This window comes from Sminthopsis crassicaudata, chromosome 2 (assembly GCF_048593235.1).
Source record: "Sminthopsis crassicaudata isolate SCR6 chromosome 2, ASM4859323v1, whole genome shotgun sequence".
Taxonomy (NCBI): Eukaryota; Metazoa; Chordata; class Mammalia; order Dasyuromorphia; family Dasyuridae; genus Sminthopsis; species Sminthopsis crassicaudata.
This window is the reverse complement of record NC_133618.1, coordinates 107,143,446-107,170,724: the sequence shown is the minus strand read 5'-3', so window position 1 is coordinate 107,170,724 and position 27,279 is coordinate 107,143,446. Positions and strand designations below refer to the sequence as shown.

Sequence of the window (27,279 nt, the reverse complement as noted above, 5' to 3'; positions counted from 1 at the left end):
ATAATGGGAGAAATAATATGCAAATAACTTTATTAACTATTAGGAAATAATTAACAGAGAAAAAGTGTTAGAATTAAAAAAGGTTAGGGAAGGCTTTCTGTAGGAGACAGGATTTTAGTAGGGACTTTAAGGATGTCTAATCCATCCTCCTTGTCCATCAGCTAAGTCTATCCCTTCGTACAGATTTATCTTGTACAAAGTCTTTTACTTTGTACAGATTTATATACTAGTTCTAAGTGGCCATATTATTTGCTAAGGAAGTCCTAGAGTACTTTAGAGTTTGAAGCAATTGCTACAATATTATCCCAAAATAGATACATCTAGAAAATTCACTGCTAGGAATTCAGGGAATCTTTCCATTTGTACCATGAGGTAGACATCAGCAATAACAATGGTGTATACCTTTGGTGACCATACATCAACTTGCTTTATGCCTCACTTGCGATCCTAAGTGAATGAGTAGAAACAAGAAAACATTGTACACAGCAACAATTAGATTATGTGATCAATTGTGATGGACTTGGCTCGTCATAGACTTGATTCTGGCCAATTCCAATAGATTTATGATGGAGAGAGCCATCTGTAACCCAGATAGAAGACTATGGAGAATGACTACAATACAGTATTTTTATGTTTTGTTTTTTTTTTTAATTGTTGTTTGCTTGTTTTTTTTTTCCTTTCTCATTTTTTGATCGGATTTTTCTTGGACAGCATGATAAATATGGAAATATATTTAGAAGAATTGCATTTTTAATCTATATTAGATTACTTGCTGTCTAAGAGAGGGGTAGGGGGAGAAATGAAGAAAAAATTGGAACACAAAGTTTTGCAGGGATGAATATTGAAAACTATCTTTGCATGTATTTTGATAATTAAAAACAATTATTGTAAGAAAAGAGTATTAGAAAGCAATAAAATGACCAAGAAATTTAATATATATACACATATATATATTATCAAAGTATTATTATGCAAAGTCATTTTTGATTACAACTTTTAAGCAATCTCTAAGGAAAATGAAAAAGACAATAGTCATAAAAATGATATAAGTATAAAGAATATAAGACCTCACTTAATCTACTGTTTATTGGCTGCAAAAAAGCATTTGACTTAGTAGAGCAAAATGAAGCCTTAAAAAATTCTCCACTAAGGTGTCACACATGCACATGGCAAGATCATATCAGCTAATATCTGATCTTAATCTAGACTTTTTTCCTATAATCAAATCCTCTTAATTAGCACACCCTGCTAGAAACAGAAGTGTGCCAGTTAAACTCTCATTCTGATTATCAGAGACTGATGGGAATTGGGCTGGTGGAAAAAGATATTCACTATTCATGAATCTCTTTTAAAACAGGCAATTTAGAAAACACTTAAAAAACTTTAGAAAGGGAAGATCATCTTATTCAGCAACTCCAGTGGTTTTCATTAAAAAGCTAACGTTTATCTTGTTACAATAATTATCTTATTGGAGTAGGTCATAATATTTTCCTATTCCTTCATTGAGATACTGCAATATGAAAATCATCACAATAAACTAAATGCTAACTTATTAATGAAAATCACTATACAGCAGAAAGGGAATGAAGCATAGAATGAATAAGCAGCAAGTTTATGTTCCCAAAAGCCATTCACACCTGTTAACTGCTATGTGTACTCTCATGGATACACCAGATTTATCTTCTTAACTCATGCTATTCTAGTCATTACTAAACAGTTTTCGAAGAACTTATTGCTACAACTGGCTGGCCAATAATGAAAGTAGCAAAAATGGAATGCAAGTATACTTTCTTCCCCAAATCATTGATAAAAATAAGTGTATCATAAGGTGTTAACTTGGTCTTCAACTTGAGTTTTCATTTATGAGCACAGCTTAGAGCATTTTTGTTGTTGATAAATAGCTTAGTTATCTTTCAACAAATAACAAAAAGCCCACAATACTTGCTCACTATAAAGTAACTTGTTTCAATCCCAAGGAAGGTTGTTTTGTTTTTCCTGTATTTGTTTTCTGATCTCATAATCAACTACTCCAGTCATAACATCTTTCATGTATATCCCCTTTGTTCTTAACAGTCACATCCTATTGCAGATCCTTACTATCTGCCTATAAAAATCAGTGGTTCCCTATTGCCTCCAGGATCAAAAATATAATTCTCTGACTTTAAGGCCCTTCAACCCATTCCCTCTACCTTTCTATTTTATACCTTACTCCTCTTTGCTCTACATCACCCCTTTCCATTTATTCCATGACCCAGTGACACTGGCCTTCCTGCGGTTCCCTGCTTCACCTTCCAACTCTGGGCATTTTCACTGGCTGGCCCTCATACCTAGAATTCTCTCCCTCTTCTTATCTTACTCATTGTTTCTTAATATCAACATAGTTATTTACATGTCACTTCCTTCATTAGATAGATGGTGAACTTCTTGAAAGCAAGGGCCGTTTTTGCCATTTTTTTTGTATCCCCTGTGCACAGGTCATATGCACATAGTAGACAATTAATCTTTGTAGATTTGATTTTTGATTCACTGAGAAAGAGGTTCTAAAACACAAAAACATGAACACACACACACACACACACACACACACACACCTTCATATAATGTATTATTTCTCATGAATAAGACATGGACTTTTTAATCAGTTCACTGATTAATCCACTTCTAGACCATTCACCTAGAGTACACACAGTTCCTTCACTCTACAGCATACTTCACTCTAATGAATTAAGTCCTTGAATCAGAACAGTGGGAATCTTAGGGTTTCCCTGATACTGTTTGCATTTGATTCCATAAAATGATTTCAGTTCCCCAACCTGACATACTTTGTCACAGATGAAACCCTAACATGATTCCACGTACTATAATCCCCAGGATTTTAGGGAGCTTCTTTCTGAAGGGCAACGTCATTTACTAAATAAATTTTGGGAATCATTCTTTATTGTTACCTTGCCATTAGACAAAGCTACCTAAGTAGCTGGTGACTCAAGATACAACATTGGGTCAAAAATCACAAGACCGGAATTCAAATCCAGCCTCAGACCTAAGATGTTTGACTCTGGGGAAGTTATTTAATCTTTGCCTCTGATTCCTCAAATGCAAAAAAGAGATAGTAATAGCATCTGCCTCCTACTCTAGCTGGGACAATGAAATGACATATCTGTGTAGTGATTACCATAACACCTGGGCATGGTATGGTTGTTTAGGCATATCTGACTCTTGGTGAGCCCATTTGGGGTTTTCTTGCCAAAGATACTAGAGTGGTTTGTCATCTCCCTCTCCAGCTCATTTTAACTGATAAGGAAACTGAGGAAAACAGGATTAAAATATGTGCCCAGGCTCACATAGCCAGTAAATGTCTGAGATTAGATTTGAACTCAGGTCTTTGTGACTACAGATCTGGTACTCCAACCACAATGCCATTTAGCTGCCCACAGTAGGTACCCAATAAATGTTTATTTCCCTTCCCCATTTTAAACAATTCTTATGGGACAGAGTATTTCCTATACCTCACCTCCCTAAATTCCAGGGGGATTAAAATCAAAACAAAACAAAAAAAAAACAAAACAGAAGGGGCGGGGCTTTCATGGGAATAAATCAGTAGGAAGGATAATCTGGTTTACATCTACCTTTGGTCTTTTTGTCTAAAGCAAATGTGAACTTAGTACTGAGAAACCACTTGTATGTAGGATGTATACATGGACATTACAACTACTTACAACAACAACTTAAACAGAGAAGGTGCCAAATAATATTTGCTGATTCAATTTGACTTTACTGTAGGAATATTTTCTCTGTAAAAATATATTTTAAAGGGTTTTCAAAATATATGGCTGGGTTTAACCAACATGCAGCTGTTAGCATCTGAGCTGTTTATGGGGATATTCATTGTTCTGTCCTGGGAACAGCTCTGAAGCTCTTTACGGACTGCCCCCTGATGCTCATGAAGCCAGGATTTCTCTCAGGCAGCTTGTTATAAGCTACCACTCTTAAGTTTATATGACCTGGACTTCTTAAAGGGGTTTCTTAACTTAGTATTTGTGATCTTGGTTTTTCTTTAATTTTCTTTTAAAAATATTTTAATTGTATTTCAATAATTTGTAATCCTAGATATATTATTTTGTGTAGCAAAAACCATTATTCTGTGAAGGGATCATAGGCTTCATCAGACTGCCAAAAGGATTCATAGTACATACAAAAGTTTAATATCTGTCTTCCAGGGAATTAAATCTAGGGCTGGAAGAGACCTTATAGGTCATCTGATCCAACTCTCAATATTTGAATGACAGAATTGAGGCCCAGGAAAATCCAGTGAGTGACCCACAGAATTATTATGTGGCAAAAGGGATATTTACACTCAGCTCCTGGAGCTCCAAATTCAAAGTTCAAAGTTCTGAATCCTCCTCTTCATTCTTTCTAGGTAGTTTGATTCAGTTACACTGGCCTAGGCTGTGATTGGGAATTCAGGAGTGCTAGTCACTGCCAAACAAGTTATTGTCACATTTCTCAATGGATCAGACTTGGACACATTTTTCAGTCAGATGGGAATACTTAGACCTTAAAGAAGTCCAAACTGATATTTGCCAGTGAAATGTAATGGGCACTCAAAGAATAACTATTGATTGAATAAAGAGTTAATCACTCATTTCTTACAAAATATTGGCACTGTTGGGTAACTAATACACCTTTTCTTTGGCTTCAGAAAGAAAGCATTTTGCAAAACTTATAATACAATTTGGAGGGCTAGTTTTTGTTGTTATTTGAGGTAGGTAATTTACTAAAAGGACCATTTCCCCTAATATCATGGGTAGGACCAAACATTTTAAATTATCTTTATGTCAAGTTTTCACCTTGTCAACTGTTCTTAGGTATTTATTTCTGTTCCCTAGACCTCAAAGTGTTATGTATACAGCAAACTATTAAAAAAATAACAGCTAGAATTTCTAAAGAACTTTAATTTTATGTAGTATTTTACATTTATTATTTCATTTGTTTCCCACAGTAATGCTGTGAAGTAGGTACTGTCATTATTACCATTTTAGTTGATTAAACTGGAGGCAAAAGAAGCATTTAATAGCACAATGGAGAGAAACTTGAGCCTGGAATCATAGAGATCTGACTTCAAACCTAGCCTCAGTTTGGGAATCTGGACAAGTCTTTTTGCCTCAGTTTCCTCAGTTGTAAAATGGAGGTAATAACAGCACTAATCTCATGGAATTGAAGGGAATAAAATAGAAATTGTAAAAAGCACTTGACACAATGCCTGGCACATAGTATATACTTACTCCCTTCCATCCCTTCTGCTTAAGTGATTGTTTAGTAGTGAACAACTAATGAGTATTTGAGGCAGGATTTGAACTCCACTCTTCAAGATTTCAAGTCCATCACATAGCTGACTCTTTAAGAAGTTTCATGGTTGAAAATCATGACATGATTGAAAAAGTTGAAACTACACATTCCCAAAACTTTACTTCAGAAAATAGTACGAAATTTATTTAGCCTAAAAGTCTTTTATAAAGACTTTTATAGAAATTACTTTTCATTTTTTTCTCCTGGCCCTAAGTTAGGCATAAACAGGATAATTAGCTTCAGAATAATCTTGATTTGACTCTATGAAGGGCGGTAAGTACAATGCAAATGAGGGAGACCTAATTTTGATGAAGCCTTGTGCAAATGGCTTCTCAACTCTCACCTTATTAGTTCTCAAAGTAAGCAAAGTTGCAAAATAAACATTCCTCTTTCCTTGGTAGATATACCCTTCTTCTTTGCAGAACTTCTTATGTTCCTCCTCTGTCCCTATTCTTCCAATCCAGAAATTCTAAATAACCTAGGTATTTCTAGTCATCTGGAAATGCATCTAAAAAACTTACTGATAATTAGATGTTAAAGACTTAAAATGTTTATTAAGGTGTTTAGATTTTAAAAGAAAAGTCTAAAAAAAAAAAAGAATTATAGGCATTGGTGGGAGAAATCTTTTTGGTGGAAGAACTACTTATTTTCTCTAAATCGAACATAGGCAATTTTTGAATCATTGGGGCAGCACTACCTCCCATTCCATTTTAAAGATGACATCTGAGCTCTTGGCTTCAAAATATTCAGACAGGTGGTTAAGTAATTAAGCTAGCTAAGCAACCTGTGTCTTCCTCCTACAAGATTTTCTAGAACTTGCAAATAGCTTTAGATGTAGAATCTGAACTTATATACACAGACCTGACCATATCACTTCTGTTCAAAAATATTCAGTGGCTCTCTATTGCCTCCAGGAAAAAATGTCAACTCTTCCATCTAGTATTTAAAGTCCTCCTCAATCTGGCTCACACTCTTAGACATTTCACATTTCTTCCCTTTCAACCTCATATATGCCATTCAAACTGATTTCATACTTGCTCCTCAAATTTCTCATTCCATCTCCCCTATTCCTTAGCACAGACTATCTCTCATATTTGGAACATAAACCATTCCTCACTTCTGCTCCTTAGAATGAATTCCTGGCCTTCTTCAGCACTTAACTCACGTTCCACCTACTTTGTTAGACACTTTCTTGATCCCTCAAAGTTGTTATTTCTCTTTCACTCCCTCATCAAAATACCTTCCACTCACTAAGTTCATACTGTGTATCGGCAATAGAATAAAAGCTTTTAAAGGGCGGGAGCTATTCCATTTTTGTCTGTGTATGTATTCCCAGTGCCTCACACAGTAACAGGCTCAGAGCATGTGTTGAATAAATGCTTAATTGAATTGAATAAACTTGGTTGGTTTTACCTCCCACTTTACTGGCTTTCCAGTTAACAAATAGAACGCATGTTAAACTCTTTTGAGTTCTATATGACTGGACAACATCACTCTAAATCTGCTCACTTGATCTGTACCAAATAGCCTTTGGAGATTTCTAGTTTGTAACTACTAACCAATAGCAAATAAAAAGATCCCATGACTTTAGAACTCAATGAGGACCTTAACGATAATCAAGTGCTACCTCCCTAAAATGCTAAATGAAGGAGATGAGCTCCAAAGCCACTAAACTTATTTCTGTAGAATCATGATTTATTTCTCAAGCATGGGATGGATTTTGCTCTACCAGATAAGCTATATGTTTCCTGTATTTTCAGATTTTATTTACTATAAACTAATCATATTATAATCCAATTGATTAGGCAAATACAAATCTACTGTGGTTCAAGCTAAGCACTATGAAGCATTACTATAAGGATAAAGATAGGACATTTAAAACTGGGAAATGTGACTTTGGTAACTGGAAGGGAAAAATGGACCAGACTGTGATTTCAGTTATGCAAATGGCTAGTTCATACAAGCATTTATTATATCATATGTCAAGAATTGTAACAGTTGTGCTATCAAGGCCAACTAGGCACTTTCTCATCTTAGGGCACTGAAATATACAGTGTGTGTTAGAGGTGAGATTGGACCTCGGGACTTCCTGACTTCAATGCTAGTTTTCTATACACCATATCATAATCTCTCCTGAAGCCTCTATTCAGAAAATTCTAATACCACATAATTAACCATGAAAGAAATTTATTACATATAATATTAATCTAGTCTTTTTATACCACCATTTAAGAGTAAAATGTTTCCCTTTTACGCTACAGTTTCTATGCCCAGAATTCTGGAAATTTTCGAATTTCATGGCACAAAATTAACTTTTCATATTTAAAAGAGAAAATATCACTGGAAAAAATTCAATCTAGCACAAGAGAAAAAAATGCCTTTGTTATAATGAACAATAATCTTGGAAGAGACAGATTGGGGGGAGTGGGGGAGAAGCTAGATCAGAATGGGAAAAAGAAAAGAAGAAATTCAAATCTTCTGTATCAGGGTCAGAAGAAGAAAGGAAAAGCAGAAAAAGATAAATCAAATAAAATTATCTTCTTAAGATCAATGTTGTGCCTTTAACAATTCTGATGGTCTTACATTAGGCCATAATTCTGAAGCTTAACATAAAAAAATATGATCCACAAAAGATTAATTTTTAAAATGGAGATAGTAGCTCCTAAATTTTTATAATTACTATGATTTGTGTCCTTTTATTCTTTTTTCTCTTTCCCACTCCTCAAAAAAAGTGCTCAGGTTGTCAATTTAAATTGTCTGCTTTTTAAAAATGAAATTGGTACCCTTTTACACGTATTTTCAAATCAATATACAAATTAAATAATAATTGCTAATAATAGCATAAAAATAATAGCTAGCACTTATATAGCACTTTAAAATTTACCAAGCACTTTACACATTCTTATTTGATCCTCATAACAACTTGGAGGTAGGTGCTTATTATTTTTTCAGCTTTGAAGAAACTGAGGTAGCCATAAATTGGCTAAGATCACACAACTAGTAAGTGTCTAGAGCCAGATATGAACTCAAGCTTTCCTGATTCAAAGTCCTATATTCTATCTACTGAGCCACCAAGCTGAAAATGTAACACAAAATAATAAGCAAAATCTCACCATCATGACCACTGAACACAATCAGTGAGAAACACAATTACTGAGGCATGGAAAACAAGATAAAATGATTTTTGAAGGCAAAGTCATATAGAAGAAAAAGCACTGTACTCAAACTAAGAGAATCAGCATTAGCCAACTGTGTTACTCACTTACTGTGTGCCTTGGGCAAGTGTAATACTTTTATATACATACATATATATATATATAAAATTTTAAAGTTCCACACCAACTTTATTGATGAATAAAGCTGACAAATCAGTATACAAAAACCCAAAAAAAATCTCTGCAGAATAAACAAATTGTATACCAGGGTGGATAGAAAGCTATTCTATTTCAAAATGAACATATAACTAAGACACTCTAAATAAGCATACTAGTAGGAGTAATCCAATGAAGGCAGCCTCAGTTAACAAAAAGTGTAAAAAAAAAAAAAAAAAAAAAAAAACTGATTAAATATCTAACTAAGTATCATTTAAAAGAAAAATTTCTATCATCTTTTCTCAATTTCACAAATACAACAGAACCTTGTTAAAAAGCCAGTTGAAGGACAAAGATTACAGATCCCTATTATAGGATTCAAGTTACACACCGTGATGTACTATATACCCACTGTGTACACAAGGGGTATGATTTGACCAGTAACAAAATCAAATTTGTGCAATGCTAAAGTACTTTATAATAAGGTTTTCTTCTATATCCCACATATAAATAATACTGTACCAACATGCTATTCTCTACAACAAATTGCCTCTGAGTTTTCCAATGCAAGTGGGGCTCTGTCTGCTACCCAGACATTAGTTTTGTTTTGTTTTTTTACATGTTCTCAATAAAGAAAACATAATGGTAAAATGTTTTGTCGTAAAAATGAAGCTTAAGTGCATATACCATGTAAGAGTCCTGCGAACATGCAGCCACTCTCAGGCTTAGGAGCCTGTGATTGATAAATGGATTGTGTTGGAATTCCCTCTTGCATATGGTGAACAAGCAGCTTTAATGAGGCTTATGACCTTACCTCACTGCTATCCCAGGGAATCTTAAAGCTAACGGGTTGCTACCAGATACAGGTCAGGTGCTACAATTACTTTTCCCAAAGCTCTAGGAACTTTCTAACTTTAAACTCCTTAAGTTTCTTAAGAGTGTGAAAGCAGGCCATGAATATTAAAGTCTCAGGGTACTTGTGGATTATCATTAAAAAAAAAAAAATTCTCATAGGCGTGAGGCAGCTAAATGGTACAAAGAATAAGAGTTCTGGGCCTGAAGTCAGAAGGAGCTGAGTTAAAATATGGCCTCAGACACTTACTAGCTAGGTAAATCACTTAACTCTGTTTGCCTCAGTTTTTCTAACTATAAAATAGGGATAATAAGAGCACTAACTTTGAAGGGTATCAGATGAAATAATATTTGTCAAGTGCTTAGCCCAATGCCTGTCACATATTCCACTCTGCCACATTACCATCTATGGAGAGGGCATATTATTTCAGAAAGAAAACAATATGCTCAATACCATTTAAAGACACTTGCAGTTCCCCATCCCCCCAAGTCAAATTTATCAATAAAACAACAAGTATGTATTGAGTGTTTCTGAGGTTACATACTCTAGGCATACAAGAGATCTTGGTGTCTGGTCTCAATCTAATGGAGAAGAGAAGCAATGTGCACATTAGGACAACAATACAACAGGTTTTGGGCCCAAAGTGTGTATGTAGTGGAGAATAAATGCCACATAAACTTAAGAGGAAGTCAGGTCAGCTTGGCCTTGAGTTGTCAAGAAAGGCTGGATGGAAAAATGGGAGGGAGAGGGTTCACCAGCCCTTAAGAGATAGATAGATTGGGACAAAGAGGAGGGAGCGTTTTTTCAACTGGGGAAAAAAAATGAGAAAAGATATATATGAAAATAAACATATCAAGACTCATGGCTAACTTCCAGGAATTCACGATAACAGGTCTGGGCAAATTAATTCCACAGATATATACATTAAAACTGATGAAAGTAGTAGGTCACAATTCTAAATTTCTTACACCCCAGACACGGATGGACTTAGCTTTGCCTTTGTTTACCAATGCCTTATTTTTTCATAGAAAGTGAAAATTTTAAAATATGCCAAATTCCTGATGAAATTTTTAAAAGAACCGACAATTTTCAAGTAACTTTAAATGTTGGAGTAGCATAAACTATTCTGATGTACTCATTAAAGTCGATTCCCTAAGGAAAACTTAACAAAACTTTGTTAGCCTACTCACAGTGATACACTTGAAAGTAATAAAATTGGATTGGTTGGAAAATGTTCTGTAATCCAGATACTTCACTACATCAGATTTTCTCATAACTATGGACATTTGTGATGTGGAAAAGAACTTCTGTTTTGCGTCACTACGAATCCTCAATTTTAAAATGAGCACCTGAGAGTATCGTGTATTATAAGTAAATCACCATGACTTAAAATTACTGATGCACTCTCCTTCAAAAGCTAGTCCTAGGAATAAGACTAAAGAAGGATTCAACTCTCAAACTATTTTTAAGACACCCAAATGAATGTGAATTTACTGAAATGGAGTACAACAAAGGCATGGCTGAATATCTGAGCAGCATGAAAGCTTTCTTCATTCCCTTAAAGATATATCAACTGATATCCTAATTACAATCATGTGACAAATCTGTCCAAGGAAGTGAGTTTTCACTGTACTAATTCTTAATTCCTCATCACTCTCCAAATTTTCCACTACTCTATAATGACAAAAAGCATTATATATCTCCATCATTATGGGATTATTTTAATATTGTCAACTCTTTGGGATTAGAGTTTAATTTGAAGGGGCTCAAGTTAGGGTCCTCCATGCTGCCAAAACAGTTCCAAACTTGGTGGTGTATTTACCTGATGAGGATTTCTGTAGCCCAGGAGTAGATTTGCTGCTTTAATATCACCATGCACATATTCATTTTCATGTATATATTCCAACACATCCAACTGTGAAATAAAGTAGATAATGGAAGTTTATATTGCCTCCTATTTAGTATTCACTTTGACAAATCAACATTTTTGAAAATCAACTTTCAATACAAAGAAGTTCCTTGTCCTATAAATATGTCAAAAAAATAAAAAAAAGTGCCCTGTTTCAAAACCATCTGTCTTATCACCAATACCTTGGGGAATCTCTTCTAGAGTTCATACCCTTTCAAAGCAACAGAGGTTACCCATCATCGTTTGCTAAAATGGTTTCTTTGGGAGGAGGGGACAATAAAGGAAGGAAATCTTCTCACCCCCCTTTCTGCATTCAGCAACACACATGGTTCCATGCTGCCCACTAGCTAAGAAAAGAAAGTTTCTGTTTTTGTTTTTTAAACATTCTTTGGTTTGGGGAGGGGTAGGGTTAGAAAGTCAGATGACTCAGCAAGGAGATAGAAGGTAAAGGAGCCAGAACAATCAATGACAGAGTCACTGCAGCAGGGCTCTCAGCAGTTCCCCAGCCAAGGCTTGATCTCCAAACCAGGCTGCAGGAAGCTAGGAACAAAGCCCTTTGCCCATGTGCATTTTCTCCTTCCCTGTAGAAAGTCACAGAAGGCATTCATCTGTAGCTTCCATTCCTGTCCCACTGTGGGTAGCAGAACCAGGCTCATTGTACTTAAAATGGAAAAAAAAAAAAAAAAAAAAAAAAACATTGAACCAATGAACAGCAAACAAGATAAGACAAATATGTGGCATAAACAAAATGTGTGCAGGGGTGCTATTAAGATTTCATTGCCTCTTGTTTGGCAAAGTCTGTGTAACTCATTGCCACAACTAATTATTGCTTTCATCCCAAACTCATGGCAATAAAAACTTTATAGAACCCCATACCGTCACATGCATAATATATAAAATATTATCTTATGCAGTAATTTGCATTGTTATAAACATATGACAAAAGGGAGAGAATTCTTACAGCCATGCAGGCTTGTTCTGACATGCAAAAACAAAGCTGTGAGGAAAAAAATCAGGCTGTAGACCCCATGCCTAATTGAGTTTGTAGTGCCAAACACAGCACATTCTGTCACTTGGAGAGCCCACTGTTATCAATTACACCAAAGTGGCCTCTACGTCAATGACTGACATTTCTAGGGCAGGAAAGATTTCCTTCCCTGATAATTTTGCAAAGACTAAAGATCTGTATTTTGTAACAAATAAATATCCTGAGTCTGTAGTATATGAAAAAAGCCATTCCAACTCACCATTCGCACACCCAATTGCAGGACAGTTTGCCTCTGAAACCTGCCTCTCTGGACAAAGATCTTCTGTAAGTCCATTCCTAGTCTTTCCATAACCATGAATCTATAGCTGTAAGAAAAGACACAAAAGAGAGAGCCAAGAGAGGGGATATATAAAAACATCTATTTAAAGAATTGAAAGACAAATCTTTCTGACTTAACAGACAAGAATGGTGATGAAATTAGATCACTGGAACTTTATAGCACATATATGCACAAGAAAAACAGTAAATATATAACCCTGTGTGATGCTGAATTTAATCAATAATATAATGCTAGGCTCATTTGCATATATGCATGATGAGCAAGTCAAGTACTTTAGCTTATTTCTTAATAGAAACTATAGAATATAATCTCTTAGTAGCAACTATTATTCTCTCTTTTCTTGACCCTCAAAACAAGAACTGACTTCAGTTAAGATGGCTGATTTGGGCTAAAGATGGAACCTGGAACCATGAAAACTCAGTGACAAAGGTTGACAAGTGAGTTGATTCTATTTTACCTTTTTCCATTGTATTCAGCCAAACCCGATCCCCAGAATTGTGGAATTCCTAAAAAATCAAGTTGTTTGAGTGCCATCCATCTTTTGACTGTAAAGAGGTAAAATGAAAAGAGTTGGCATCATTTATAAAATCATAGTTCACTTACACAAGTTTTCAGACAATGATCTATTTATCTTAGAGAATTTTCCTTAAAAACCATAAAGCTATATAAAAATAACAAATTAAATAAAGCTAACGATTGAAAACTATTTTCTTAAAAAAGAAAATTGATGTCATTTGGTGATTGCCACAGCCAGAAACTCCAGTACCTGGTGGCCATCCTGTTAGTGAAGAACTTTTATTCATCACAGACAAGAGATACAATTTTTTCGGGGTGGGGTTGTGTGTGATTTTTTTGTATGTTTTTTGGTTTTTTTGGTTACAGAACTATATGAAGTCCTCCCAGTTTTCCTGAGCTGGCAGGACCTTCAGGAAGCCAGGGCCACCTCATCACCAAAAAGAAGCAAGTAAATATATATTTGTAAATATATTTTAGTAATACAAAATGAATGGAGAATATTTGGCATTTATATGCTAAATTCCATACAAACAAAACAATTCACACACATACTTAGCCCCTCAAATACATCTGTATCTTCTGAGTGTACTTCTCCCCTTGAAAAAGGCACTTGCATCTTATCCATAAGCTTTCATCCTAGTCATATAACAAAAGCAACAGCTACCATTTGCTTATCTAGGAATGAGTTGCAAGACTTAAAAAGAGGAAATATGTCCTTTATGGGCTATGCCTCCCTTCTCTTAAAGAGTAATAATGTAGAGATTGTTTTCCTTCTTCCTAAGCTCCAAAAGGTAAGCTATTGACTCTCTCAACCCCAAAGTATAAAAATCAGGTTGGATAATTGCTTTCCTTGGAAATGAAGGCTATACTCAAACTAGTTAATATTCTATTTTTTTTCCTCCTATATGAATTCAGTCTAGTCAAATTCCCTTAAGCTACATGATGCCAGGGAACCACCCAGTTTGATTAAATTTTTCATTTTTTAAAACCTTTGAGTTTTTTGTCCAATATAACCTGCCACACTTGCCTTCTTTTTAACTCAGTGGCACTACAGATACAAAATCAATTGTAATAAATTTTAAATATTTGGCGGAGGAGTTGTGAATTGTGGGGGATTGAGTATCGCTTTTATTAATAAGACGATCACTTTTTTTCTGAGCATATGTCAAGAAACTTTTGCTTTGTGCTGATTGTCTATAATGTCAAACCCTTTTATACCTTCCTTATTCTGACCCTACTCAGAACTATTACCACATGTTGTTGGTAAAAATTATTTTGACCTCCTAAAATCAATCAATCAAACCCCTACAGTTTTGGCTTTGTTTAAACCTGGAAGGGACATAGAAGTCATCAAGGCCTATAGTATCAGAAAATTAATATCAACCAATTGGTTAACTTTTATTAAGCAGTTACTATATACCACACATTGCAACATAGATTTTAGAGCAGAAAGACATCTACAATGCTGACAGGTCCAACTCCTTCATTTAACAGAGAGAAGAAATGAGCACTAGGAAAGTTCTTTTTTTTTTTTTTTTTTTTTTTTTTTTTTTTGAGGCTGGGGTTAAGTGACTTGCCCAGGGTCACACAGCTAGGAAATGTTAAGTATCTGAGATCAGATTTGAACTCAGGTCCTCCTGAATTCAAGGCTGGTGCTCTATCCACTGCACCACCTAGCTGCCCCAGCACTAGGAAAGTTAAATTTCCCAATCAAAGTCACACAAGTGGAAAGTGTGAGAAGTCACATTTGAATCCAGAGAGAGGCCTGTGGGAACTGAGTGTGGCTCACAACGTAGCATTTTCACTCTATAATTGTTGTTTGCTTGGATTTTATTTTTTCTCATTTTGGGGGGGTCTGATTTGAGTTTTTTGTGCAGCAAAATAATTTTATAAATATGTATGCATATATTAGATTTAACATATATTTCTACCATGTTTAACATATATTGGATTACTTGTCATTGAGGGGAGGAGGTGGGGGAAGGGAGGAAAAATTGGAACACTAAGTTTTGCAGAATTATCCATTGGAACACAAGGTTTTGCAGAATTATCCATTGGAACACAAGGTTTTGCAGAATTATCCATGCATATGTTTTGAAAATAAAAAGCTTTAGTAAAAAAAATAAAGAGGTTGCCTTAAATTTACCCTAAAAAAAAAAAAAAAAAAAGACAATTGAAGTCCAAAGAAGTGTATTGACTTGTCTTTTTTATTTTTAATCACTCTCAAATTTAAGCTGATTGTTTTCACAAACTGAAAACACTCAGATTCCTCCCCTGCAATAACACTCTCTGTTCTAACCTTCACTTCCTAGGTTACTTCAAGTCCACTCAAACCCAAATGTCAAATGGACACTTGTCAAAAATTCTATTTCATGGAGAACTCACATATGGCAAGGCATATCGAAAAAGGCAGTCGAAAAAAAGCGACACAGAGACACTTTCAAGAGCTCTCTTAAGATCTTTAGAATTGACTGATGAGACGGGAAACACTGGCACAGGACCACCCAGCATGGGGTGCCCTCATCAGAGAAGGTGCTGTGCTCAGCGAGCAAAGCAGAACTGAATTAGCCCAAAAGAAATGTGAGATGGGCAAAGTTAGAGAGTCCACCCCAACGTTCGAAGGGACTACTTGTGTCCAACTCGAGCAAAACACTCCGAACTCCTGCCTGTCTGATCAGCTGCAGTTGCACACAGTATAACCAAAGCATCGCTTTGGTCCTCCTTGAGAACACGAGGACAACCAACCAGTTTAAACGGAATGTACATTGTCAGGGGCTCATTTTTTCCATTAGAAAGTGAGGTCTTCTGAGGGAAGGGCCTGTGTTTTTGCCTGACTATGCCTATGCCCAATGCCTAATGACTAACTTACCTCACTGCATATATCATTTCTGCTTCTACTCCTAGCTTGAAGGCACTCATTCTCTAAAACTAAAGAAAATTCCTTTTTCTTTTTATTTTCCTCTCTACTTTCAGTTTCACCTGGGAACAAGGTATAATCTTCTAAGTACAGTAAATTAGAAATCACAGATGAACACCTGTGACCCAGAATACAAGCAACAGATAAATGCTAGGGCAAATCCCAAAGTATATAAAGGTTAAGTGCAGGGTCACACAAATAGTTAACAGCCAGAAGCAAAATCTAAAGTCAGGTTATAAACTGAACCCAGTCATGAACTCAATCCAAACCCAACAGTCTACCTTCTGAGCAGCATTTCCTACTTTCCTACTTCCTCTTGTGCCCTAGTTTGTGAGACAGCAAATAAGCCCTTTATTCTAATCACTTACTAGAATATACACTGGACCAGACTCAACAACCTAATATTTAGGTTAAGTAGGGGAAACATCTCTGATTTTAAATATATGTTCCATTAGGTGTACCATGGAAAGAATTGAGTGGCCTCAAACTTCTGCCTATTACATATGATATAATACAACAGTGTTATCCTGGGATAAAAATCTCCTCTTGACAAGTCTCTTTCAAAAGCACAGATGATATAACCAAATATCAAATACTCACTTGAGCAAGCACTTATGTACAAGTGGCTTATTGGGCTAGTGTTACTTACTACAGTTTTGCTTTGCAGCTCTCTGATAAAATTTCAGTTCTGAAAAGAGAGGACCATTTTCTTGATATTCCTGTAAAGAAACATGACAGTCTCTAAATTTTCAAAATTAAAGAATGATTAATGTGATGAGGAGAAAAATAATTCCCTAAATGGGATTTAATATTTCATCTATTCAGAAATGCCCATTATATACTATAGCACTTGAACTGGTAATGCATTTTCCATAAAACACTGACCCCCCCCCCCAGACACATTTTCACTACAAATCTCAAAGCATTGAATTAAACAGAGGTCACTGGAAGAATCTTGCTTTAACAATGGACATATTGTAGTCACTATTCCCATACAGACAAACCTAAAACAATATTCTTTTTGTAGGAGGCATTTAGAAAAATGTTATCTGACAACTATGGTGGTGATGGGTACAATGCAGGGAGTGACAAAATATAGTACATAACAAGTAATCTGAAAGACATCCAGGATTCTCCATAAAATAAAGTTTATCGAAAACAAGCAAAGAGAGAACTTTAAGATGCCAAAATGCTATTCTTTATGGAATAGAAACACAGAAAAAGGTGTTTAAAATAACAAGCTAAATGTAATGCTTACCACTTTTATAACGTGAAGGGCATCTTCATCTCGTACAGGTTTATTAACACATGGAGAAGCTACAAAACAGTGAAAATAGTTATTAAAATAGGAATAAACATAATAAACATTTGGAATAAATAATGGAATTAAACACTCATGGTTGCTTTTTTCTTTGTTCCTGGCAAAGATACTAGAGTAGTTTGTCACTTCCTTCTCAGATCATTCTAACACGTGAGGAAATCGAGGCAGACAAACTGGGATAAGTGATTTGCCCAGGGTGACACTGCTGGTAAGTATCTGAGGTCAGATATAGGAAGATGAACTTCTGGACTCTAGGCATAGCTCTCTATTATACCACCTAGCAGCTCTATACTTTCTAAATTTATCAAATTAAATCCACTAAATTATTGTAAAACCTTATTCAGACTCTGCTAATAGAAATTATAATAATTGAGATGTGGCATATGTAATTCTTTCTGATAAAAAATTTTGAAACTCTTTCTTCTGTACATTTGTGAGGTCTCCAGCTTAAAAATGAGTTATGTTCTCAAACCAAAGGATTAAGGATACCAAAATTAAATATTGCTTCAACATCCTCTTCCATCAATTCAATTCTTGTGACTTCATAAGACTGGAAGAGACCTTAGACACCATCTTGCCCAACACGCTCTTCAACAAGAATCTTCTCTATAATGCAGCTAAATAGATAGTGCATCTTTCTTTACTTGAAAACCTTTAGGTAGAGGAAGCCTATCACCTTTCAAGCTTGCCATTATACTTTGGAATAGCTCTATTGCTCAGCAAGATTTTCCTTCTACCAAATCTAAAAGTCTATTGCAACAACTCTGCCATGTTTCTACTGGTAAGCCTGGGGCCAAGGAGAAAAAGTCTATCAGCCTTTACTTAGTCCAAAGATAAAAGCAGCTATATGTTGGGATATTGGACATGCAGTTTTGCAATATAATTGAAAGGCACTGCAATTTTATTTATTTTTATTTTTTATTAATTAAAAAGCTTTTTATTTTCAAAACATATGCACGGATAATTTTCAACATTAACCATTGCAAAACTTTGTGCTCTAATATTTTCCTCCTTTCCCCTCACCCCCACCCCTAAATGGCAAGTAATCCAATACATATTAAACATAGTAAAAATATATGTTAAATCTAATGGATGCATACATATTTATACAAGTATCTTGCTGCACAAGAAAAATCAGACCAAAAGGGAGAAATGAGAAAGAAAAAAATGCAAGGGAATAACAACAAAAAGAGTGAAAATACTTCGTTGTGATCCACACTCCATTCCCACAGTCTCTATGTGCAGATGGCTCTCTTCATCACAAGATCATTGGAACTGGCCTGAGTCATCTCATTGTTGAAAAGAGCCAGATCCATCAGAATTGACCATCATATAATCTTGCTGTTGCCGTGTAGTACAATGATCTCCTGGTTCTGCTCATTTCACTTAGTATCAGTTCACATAAGTCCCTCCAGGTCTCTCCAAAATCATTCTGCTGATCATTTCTTATAGAACAATATTATTATATAATATTCATATATCATAACTTATTCAACCATTCTCCAATTGATGGGTATCAATTCAGTTTCCAGTTTCTTGCCACTACAAAAGGGCTGCCACAAATATCAATTATTTTTTTTCAAAAATTACTTCATTTTACTAATACCATACTTAAGTTTTATTCATATTATAGAATAAACATGAATTTCTTTTTTAAAAAAGTCCTCTCAAACTTTGGCTATCTCAAAACTGGTGTTTTCATATAAAATCAGAGAGGTTATTATTTTTTTCCCAAAATACCTCTTACTGTAACATTTCTGTTTTGTGAGAGACTAAAATCTAATCATATGGCAAAGTTTTAAGGAAAAATAAAACTTCAAATTGCCATGAAATATGATTTAGAGGCATCTAATGATTCTCTGTGTCTTTTGATATCTATAGACTCCATCCATAGTGCTGGCAAACCTACCCAGCTCTCCCACACTCTTAAATACAACAACAACAACAACAAATGAAACAAGAACCCTTCCTTTAACCTTCTTGACTTCTTAAACTACTGGTTTTTTCCCTTCACAATCAAACTATAAAGAATCACCTATACTTGCTGCTTCCATATCCTTACCTCCTACTCTGTTCTATCCCTTAGCATCTGGTCTTCAACCTAACTACTTGACCTTTGCTCTCTCCAAAGCTGCCAATGATCTCTTAGCTGAAAAGTCCGCTTGTCTTTTCTAAATCCCCATTCTACTTGACCTTTGAAGCTTCTGATATTAATAATCATCCTTTCTTCCTAGACACTCTCTACTCTTTTTAACCTCCATAATACTCTTTGCTGCTGATGCTTCTACTTCTCTGATGATTCGTTATGATTATGCTCCTCCTTACTAAGTGTGGGCTCCATCCTTGATTCTTTTTTCTCCCTTTATTCATTCTCCCTTAGTGATCTCAACAATTCTCTCCGGTCAATTGCCATCTAATTTATATATCCATATAATGTCCACCCTAGCTCTCTCTAGAGGGCCTCAGGATCAGTCAGAGTCAGGATTAGTCAAAGTTCTTGATCTTTAGAAGTGAAGGAGGAAGGCAAGCTGCCCCACAGCTCGATAAAGATGGATCCTAGATTATGGAGTCTGGAGCCTGAAGTCTTCTCTCCTCAGCATACTTCAGCCAAGAGACTCTGATCTCTTTCCCTCAACCCTCCAATCCTTGCCTATGATTATCTCACCACGACAAATTCAACAAGCATCAATCCTGAGGAGAGCCATCACATCACCATCTCATCTAAATTATGCTTATAGAACCATTATCTCACATCGAGTAGGTAATTAGCCTTAAGTACTCTGCTGTCTTAGAGTCAAGTATAACTTTTCAGAGTTCCAGCCCTCTACACATCCAGGGCTGTTTTCCTTCATAAATCATAATCCAACATTACCATTTACTTGCTGACCATTTCCAACCAACCCATACCATACACATCTCAAACCTCCAACAGAGTAAAATAGAATTTTTTATATTTCCTCACTGTCCATCCTTCATCCAAACTTCCATATTTTTACTAACAGAACTACTGTTTTCCAGTTCAGTATTCGAATCAGAAAGGACTCTGCCTTACTTACCCTCCCACAGTCAGCCTTCAGGTAGCCAGGTGATGTGGTGAACAGAATACTGGATCTGAAGTAAGGAAAATTGATTCCAGATCTGGCCTAAGATCCTTATTAGCTGTGTGACTCGAGGCAAGTCAATTTACCTCTGCTTGTTTCCTCAGCTGTAAAATGAGTCTAAAAATAACACTTACCTCTCAGCACTTTTGTGGGGTTCAAATGAGATAATATTTGTAAAATTCTTAGCACAATATACAGCATAAAATAGATGCTATATAAATGCATATTCTCTTTTCCTTTTTTTTTTTTTTTTTTTTAATTTTTTCACTTCTACCTCCATAGCATCTCTTAAATTCTCTCTTTCTTTCTAACCCAGTCTCAGCTTTAGTTAGGGTTCTTCTCACCTGGACTATTTTAAGGGCTTCCTAATAGGATTCCCTGTTCCTGCCCCTACCTGAACTCTACAATCCACTTTTTACATGGCTGCCAAGCCATATATTCCTAAATACAAATCTGAACATATCACTCCATTCAAAAATCTTCAGTAGCTTCCTATTGCCTCTAGGATAAAACATACTGTAGGATTTTCTAAGATTTAAATTCTTAATATGATTTTCACTTCTCCAGTCCCCTTCCCCCACAAGCTGATATTTCAATTAGCTTGGCCTACTAACTATTCTCTATATGATCAGTCCATCCCTTGCCTCCACACTTTTGCCCAGGAAGACTCCCTTATTTGACAAGTCCTCCTGCCTCATCTCTGTCTCACAGAACCAGTAACTACCTTCTGGTGCCACCTTCTTTGTGATCAAGCCTAGAATGTCCAGATTTCATGCCCACCACTTTCCCACACCAAACTCTCAGTTTTTAATGACATCTGTTCACTGATTTCCCATATCTAATTAATTACCAAATCCTATCAGTATTCCCATGATAGTATCCCTTGTAGCTGTCTTTTTCTTTTCACTTCAATTATCCAAAGTAAGAATCTTTTAATCTAACACTTGGATTGTTACCAGAGCCACTTTGGTCTTCCTCTGTCAATTGACTTCCAATCAATCCTGAACACTACAGTCATACTAATCTTACTAAAAACATATTTTCATCATGTCTCAACTCAAAAATCTTTAAGAGGCTTTCCATTTCTCACTCTGACATTCAAGGCTTCTCACAATCTGATCCCCAACTTAACATTTCCCACTATTAACTAAGATGAACTTTAGCCATAAATATTGGTATTCTACCTTTCTCCCTAACCCCATCAGATTATAAAACAATTCCTTTTCCAAACTCTGTATCACTCCCAATAACTAGGCATTTAATAAATGTCTGAGTTTTTGGTTTGGAGGTTATGTTTTAGTTTTGGGGAGTTTGTTAGTTTGGGGAGGTTTTCTTGCTCTTAATATTTTGCTTCAGCTATGGTCACTTTCCCTTGAAAATAGTTTGCTTATTGTTCTCATGCCAACTTTTCTCTTCCATCCTACCCAAAGCTTAAACATTATTCAAGGCCCAAATCATGTTCCATTTTTCCATGGAGCTTTCCTCAACTGAAATCTTTTCCCTCTCGTATTCCTATGGTATTCTGTCTATAGCATTCATCAGGTACCACTATATAGTATTACTTAACATTAAAGTTCTGCATCATCAATCAATAAACATTTATTAAGTACTTATTATATGTTAGGTACCATGCTAAGTGGTCGGCTCTCAAAATAACTTACATTCTAATTGAGAAGACAACAGGTAAAACTACAAGCACGTACAAGACACAAAATAAATAAAGTAATCTTAGAGATGAAGGCATCAACCACTAAAGGAACCAGGATATAGAAGGGGGACCTTGAGCTTAATTTTGAAAGAAGCCAGCCATTCTAAGAGATGGAGGTGAGGAAGAATTGTCTTCCAGGTATGAGATACAGCTGGTACAAAGACATGGAGAGAGTGTCATATGTGAGAAATGACAAATAGGTTAGCAGGGCTAAAGCTTAGAATGTGTAGAGAAGAGCAATATATAGAACAAGAATACTAGAAAGGTAGCAAGGAGCCAGTTAGGAAGAGATTTAAATGTCAGAGCAGTTAGCATTTGATACTACAGGAAATGTTACTGGAATTTATTGAGTGAGCAGAGGTTGAGAGAGATGGTTAGATTTGCACATATATGTGTGTGTGTGTGTGTATGCATATAAATATATTGCATATGTGTTTGTTTATGTATATTATGTATATATCGACAGCTAGTTAGCACAGTAGATGAGCACCAGGAGTCAGGAAAATCTGAGTTCAAATATGGCCTCAGACACTTAGTAGATGTATGCCTGTGGCCAAATCCCTTTACCCTGTAACCTTAGTTTCCTCATATATAAAATGAACTGGAGAAGGAAATGGCAAATTAATATTATTGCCAAGAAAACCCCAAATGAGATCACTGAGTGATCCCTAAGTTAGACACAACAAACAACAGATATATTTATATAAATGAGTGTACACACACACACACACACACACACACACACACACACACACATATATATATATATATATCAAAGTGATTTCTATAAAGCTAACAATTAAACCCATAGGAGCTGATAAATCACTTAATGAGAGAGAATATAAAAAGAAAAGAAGTACCAGGAATATGATGGGTGTGGTATGAATGAAGATCCACCAAAAGAGTGAGGAGTAATCCAACAAGTAGGAGGAAAACCCAGCATAAGACAGTGCTATGAAAACTTTGGAAGGATAAAGTTGGAAGGAAGATACATACCATCGTATGTCATTTGTCCTTCATTCCTGAATACAACCATAACATCAGGGAAGTGAAGCCATGACATGCAAGGGAATTGGATTTCAGTGAAGGAGGGCTGGGGCAAGATCACCTGCCTCACTTTTTCCTCCAGAGACATCTGGGTCCAGTGGCCAGATAGAGATCAGGATGACTGGAGATGGCCCTGGATGAAACGGAAGACTGTGTTTTTTTTAAGCTAAAGTCTTCAACTGGTCTCAGTTTTACTAAGTCAAAATAAAATAATAAAATGAGGCAAAAAATGGTCTTTTCTTTTTTTTACACTTGGTAAAAGAGTTGAGGAGGAAGCAGTCAGCACAGCTCCATGGCTTTTCCCAGCTCTGTTCAATGGCACGTGAGAAAGAGTGAAGGAGGCAGATGCTCTCATCCACTTCACTAGACCATGGAAGAGACATTATCGTGTTATGAATAGAGAGCTGGCTATAGAGTCAAGACCTGGGTTCAAACCACATTTGTGACACGATATCGGCATAACTCTGGGCAAGACACTTAACTTCTCAGTACTCCAGGAAGCTCTCAGACTATAAAATTTCAGGCAAGATGCCAATCTGTACTGAAAGAAGACATTCCTCATCAGAAAGTCCTTAAACTAGTGAAATCACAGGTCAAATCCTTATCCTTATTCCTAACTAGACTGAACTGCTAAAGGACTGAGGCCCTGTCTTAAAATCTTTGTTTCTCCCATAGCACCTGGAAATTTGAATTTTTTATTATATATGATAATAAAAATTACTTAATAATTTAATCGCAGCCATCCTATTATTAGTACTACCATTTCACAGATATTGTAGCTATAAAATTATAAAGGAAATTGTAGTTCAGAGACTTTAAGTAACAAGCTCAGAATAAGACAGTCAATAAAATGGCAGTCAGTATTTAAAATCAGACCTCTTAACAGTGTTTCCAGAGGTATCAATATATCAGTTTAAAATAAGGATGTCTATCAGGTAAAATCTTTTTTTTTAAGATATAAAAAACAAATCTCTCCATTATTCTCTTCAAATACCCAATAACAACAATAAATTGGGGGTTGTCCTACGAGTCTAAATCACAATTTCTCTTATCTCCACATTAAACATCCAAACTAGTAACAATTACTACCTAGATATGCACTTCTCTTTTTTTCACAAGTGTTCAACAGATTTCTTCTTAAGCACCTCAAATTTGGTACTAGACAGCTTAGCATAATAGATAAGTATCCAAACATAAGAAGGATTCATCAGGAAATGCAACCTCAATTCTTGAACTTGAAACATCCTGCATTTTTCTCTCGGTCTATTAAAATCTTGCCATGTGCAACTACTCTACTAGCAAAACTGTGACACTTCTAACTTAAAAAGAAAAGGACTCCACTTGGATACTTTCAAATAAACCAACAAACAAAAAAAGCATATCATGAATCCTGAGGACATACAGATGCCCAGTATGACTTATTTAGACCAAAATAAACTTTATGCTTTAAGAAATTTCCCTGCCTGCTTTCAAAATTTAAAAAAGCCATATTTTGCTATAAATTGCACAAATCAGAGTAATTAATGCATTTTGCTTTGCTTAGAGAGGCAGACATGGTCCAGGAATGCAGGAAGTACTTTTCAATATACAAGTCTCACTTTGAAGAATTCTGATAGCATAAAAAGAGTTTCCAAAATGATAAATTAGGAAGTGATTCCTTTACAAAAGAATGCAGTAGGGCAATTCCTTTACATAGCAAACTCCAACATTTGAATTAAAACCACTCATTTGATAAACATTTGAGAAATGCAAATTTTTATAAACACACCTGTTATATAAAGTAAGGCACACCTGCATGCCAAATGCCAAAAGTAGGAAACATACTATTCTTTGCTCTAAAATAATCTTAAAATAGATCTATTTTTTGTACACAAACTAGAAAAATTCCAATGATTTAAAATACCTATAACAGACTTCCTTATTTCTACAATTGGATTGGATATATAGACTGTATAAAAATGATAGAATAACAAAAGCTCATATTTACATAGTCTTTCTAAGGAATGTTGAACTTATAGTATTATTGTAATAAAGTATTACATCTAGATGCATGTTTTTATCATCCAGGGAAAAATATACTAAGTGCTTAATAAATGGTCATTTACTAACATGGATAAACATCAGAGAATGTTCTGTGCAGCCCTGTGAAGTATGCAAAAACCAAAAAGTTGCCCCAGTACCCATGATGTCATCTTGAACAAGGCAAAGGAGACATCACACAATAAATAGACTATAGAAAATTTCAGCAACTTTCTTTTACTACCTATATTCCCCAGAGAGGCAAAGGAGAAGATTGTCAGGCTGGGATCAGAAAACCTAGTTTCTACGCCCAATTTTTCTACTTACAAAACTAGGTAAAGTACTTTTTAAAAACTTCCAGTTTCAGTTCTCTCATTTGTGAAACCGGTATAATGTAATAGGTATAATGTAGTAGTGCCATGTCCTGCCTATGTCAGAGGTTTATTATAAAGCCTAAACTGGGTTAACATACAAAAGCACTTTGCAAATCTTAAAGTTGTATATAAATGTTAGGTAGCAGTGAGATAAGGAATATGAATCATTATGCAAATAAAAGCATAATAATTTAACTTCATGTAATAAACACAGCATAGTATAGTGAATAGAGAGCTGAACTTAGAACCAGAAATACCTGAGAATAATTCCCACCTTTGATACATATTGGTTGAGTGATCCTACTCCAGTCACTTAACCTCTTGCTCCCTTTAAGTTGCAGAGGCAGGATCAATCTGAATTAGTAAAATAAGTCTCTTCATCTGGGAATTCCTGATAATGAGGAAATCACAGGTCCAGAACCTATCCTTATCCCCAGTATATTTCTGTGTCTGTCACACAAAATAAGGAACACAATCAATTATATAATTAAATGAAAGATCAATGAACTGACTAATTTTTACCTTCATTATTTTGTGTTTATACTACTAATAAAATGGACTAGGCCTCATGAAGATGTGTGGAGGATGCTGTGGCAGGTAATTCCACTATGCTATCTGTTTTAGGCAGGCAAAAGGATAATATGGAATACCAGAGTAACATAGATGGCTTTTTGGAAGTAATTCTATGATAACGTTATGCCTGAACAAAGGCTGCAACTTGCTTGAAAAAAACAAAACAAAAACAAAAACTATAAAGGGGGCAGTGGCTTTGTTTCTTTCCTCACTGGCTTAAATAGCTATGATGGGAATGGAAAGATAAACATAAAAAAAATCTGATAATTCTCCTTAAGTGGCCCAAGAAGCAACTGTGGTTCCTGGGAGGAACTCTTTAAAGTAAACCATGAATGTAGCTCTAATCATTATAAAACATGTTAGTCTATAAAACAGCAAATTTTCTACTTGAAACTATGGTTACTTAGAGCAGAAGAAGGAATAAGCATTTATATAGTGTCTGTGATGTGCCAGGCACTGTGCTAAGTGCTATGTAAGTAATATTTCACTTATTCTTCACAACAACCACCCTGGGAAGTAGGTACTATTAAGATATCCATTTTACAAATGAGGAAACTGAGTCAGGCCAAAGTTTTGTAACATGCATAGGGTCACACAGCTAGTAAGTGTATGAAACAACATCTGAACTCAGGTCTTGGCCCAATATTAGCCACTGTGCCATAGACTGCCCTCTACATGTATGAATTATTTGGAACAAAGTAAAATAATTAAATTTATTAATTTATTATGATAAATGAATTCATTATTATATATCATTCATTATTATAAATTTGAAAGGTAGCAAAGCAAAGTACATAAAAAGCCAATGTTGGAGTCAGAAATATTGGAGTTCAAGATTGGCCTCTGACATATAGTGGCTGTCTAACCCTGAGCAAATCATGTAACCTCTCAATTTAATACTATAATTTTCAATGAATGTCCAAAACTGAATTGATCTAAAAATATTCTTTACAAAG

At 35.4% G+C, this 27,279-nt stretch overlaps 1 protein-coding gene across 2 annotated transcripts in view; it reads right to left on the bottom strand.

Moving 5' to 3' along the window:
* The window catches only part of VRK2 (VRK serine/threonine kinase 2), an 87,433-nt gene that overhangs the window by 43,929 nt on the left and 16,225 nt on the right, over nucleotides 1–27,279 (bottom strand). For both annotated transcript variants that reach the window (XM_074286983.1, XM_074286984.1), the window contains 5 exons: nucleotides 17,439–17,497; nucleotides 16,830–16,899; nucleotides 13,205–13,292; nucleotides 12,667–12,772; nucleotides 11,333–11,425 (listed from right to left, as the gene is read on the bottom strand). In XM_074286983.1, coding sequence (XP_074143084.1) covers nucleotides 11,333–11,425; nucleotides 12,667–12,772; nucleotides 13,205–13,292; nucleotides 16,830–16,899; nucleotides 17,439–17,497 — 416 coding nt within the window. The remainder of the gene's footprint in view (nucleotides 1–11,332; nucleotides 11,426–12,666; nucleotides 12,773–13,204; nucleotides 13,293–16,829; nucleotides 16,900–17,438; nucleotides 17,498–27,279) is intronic.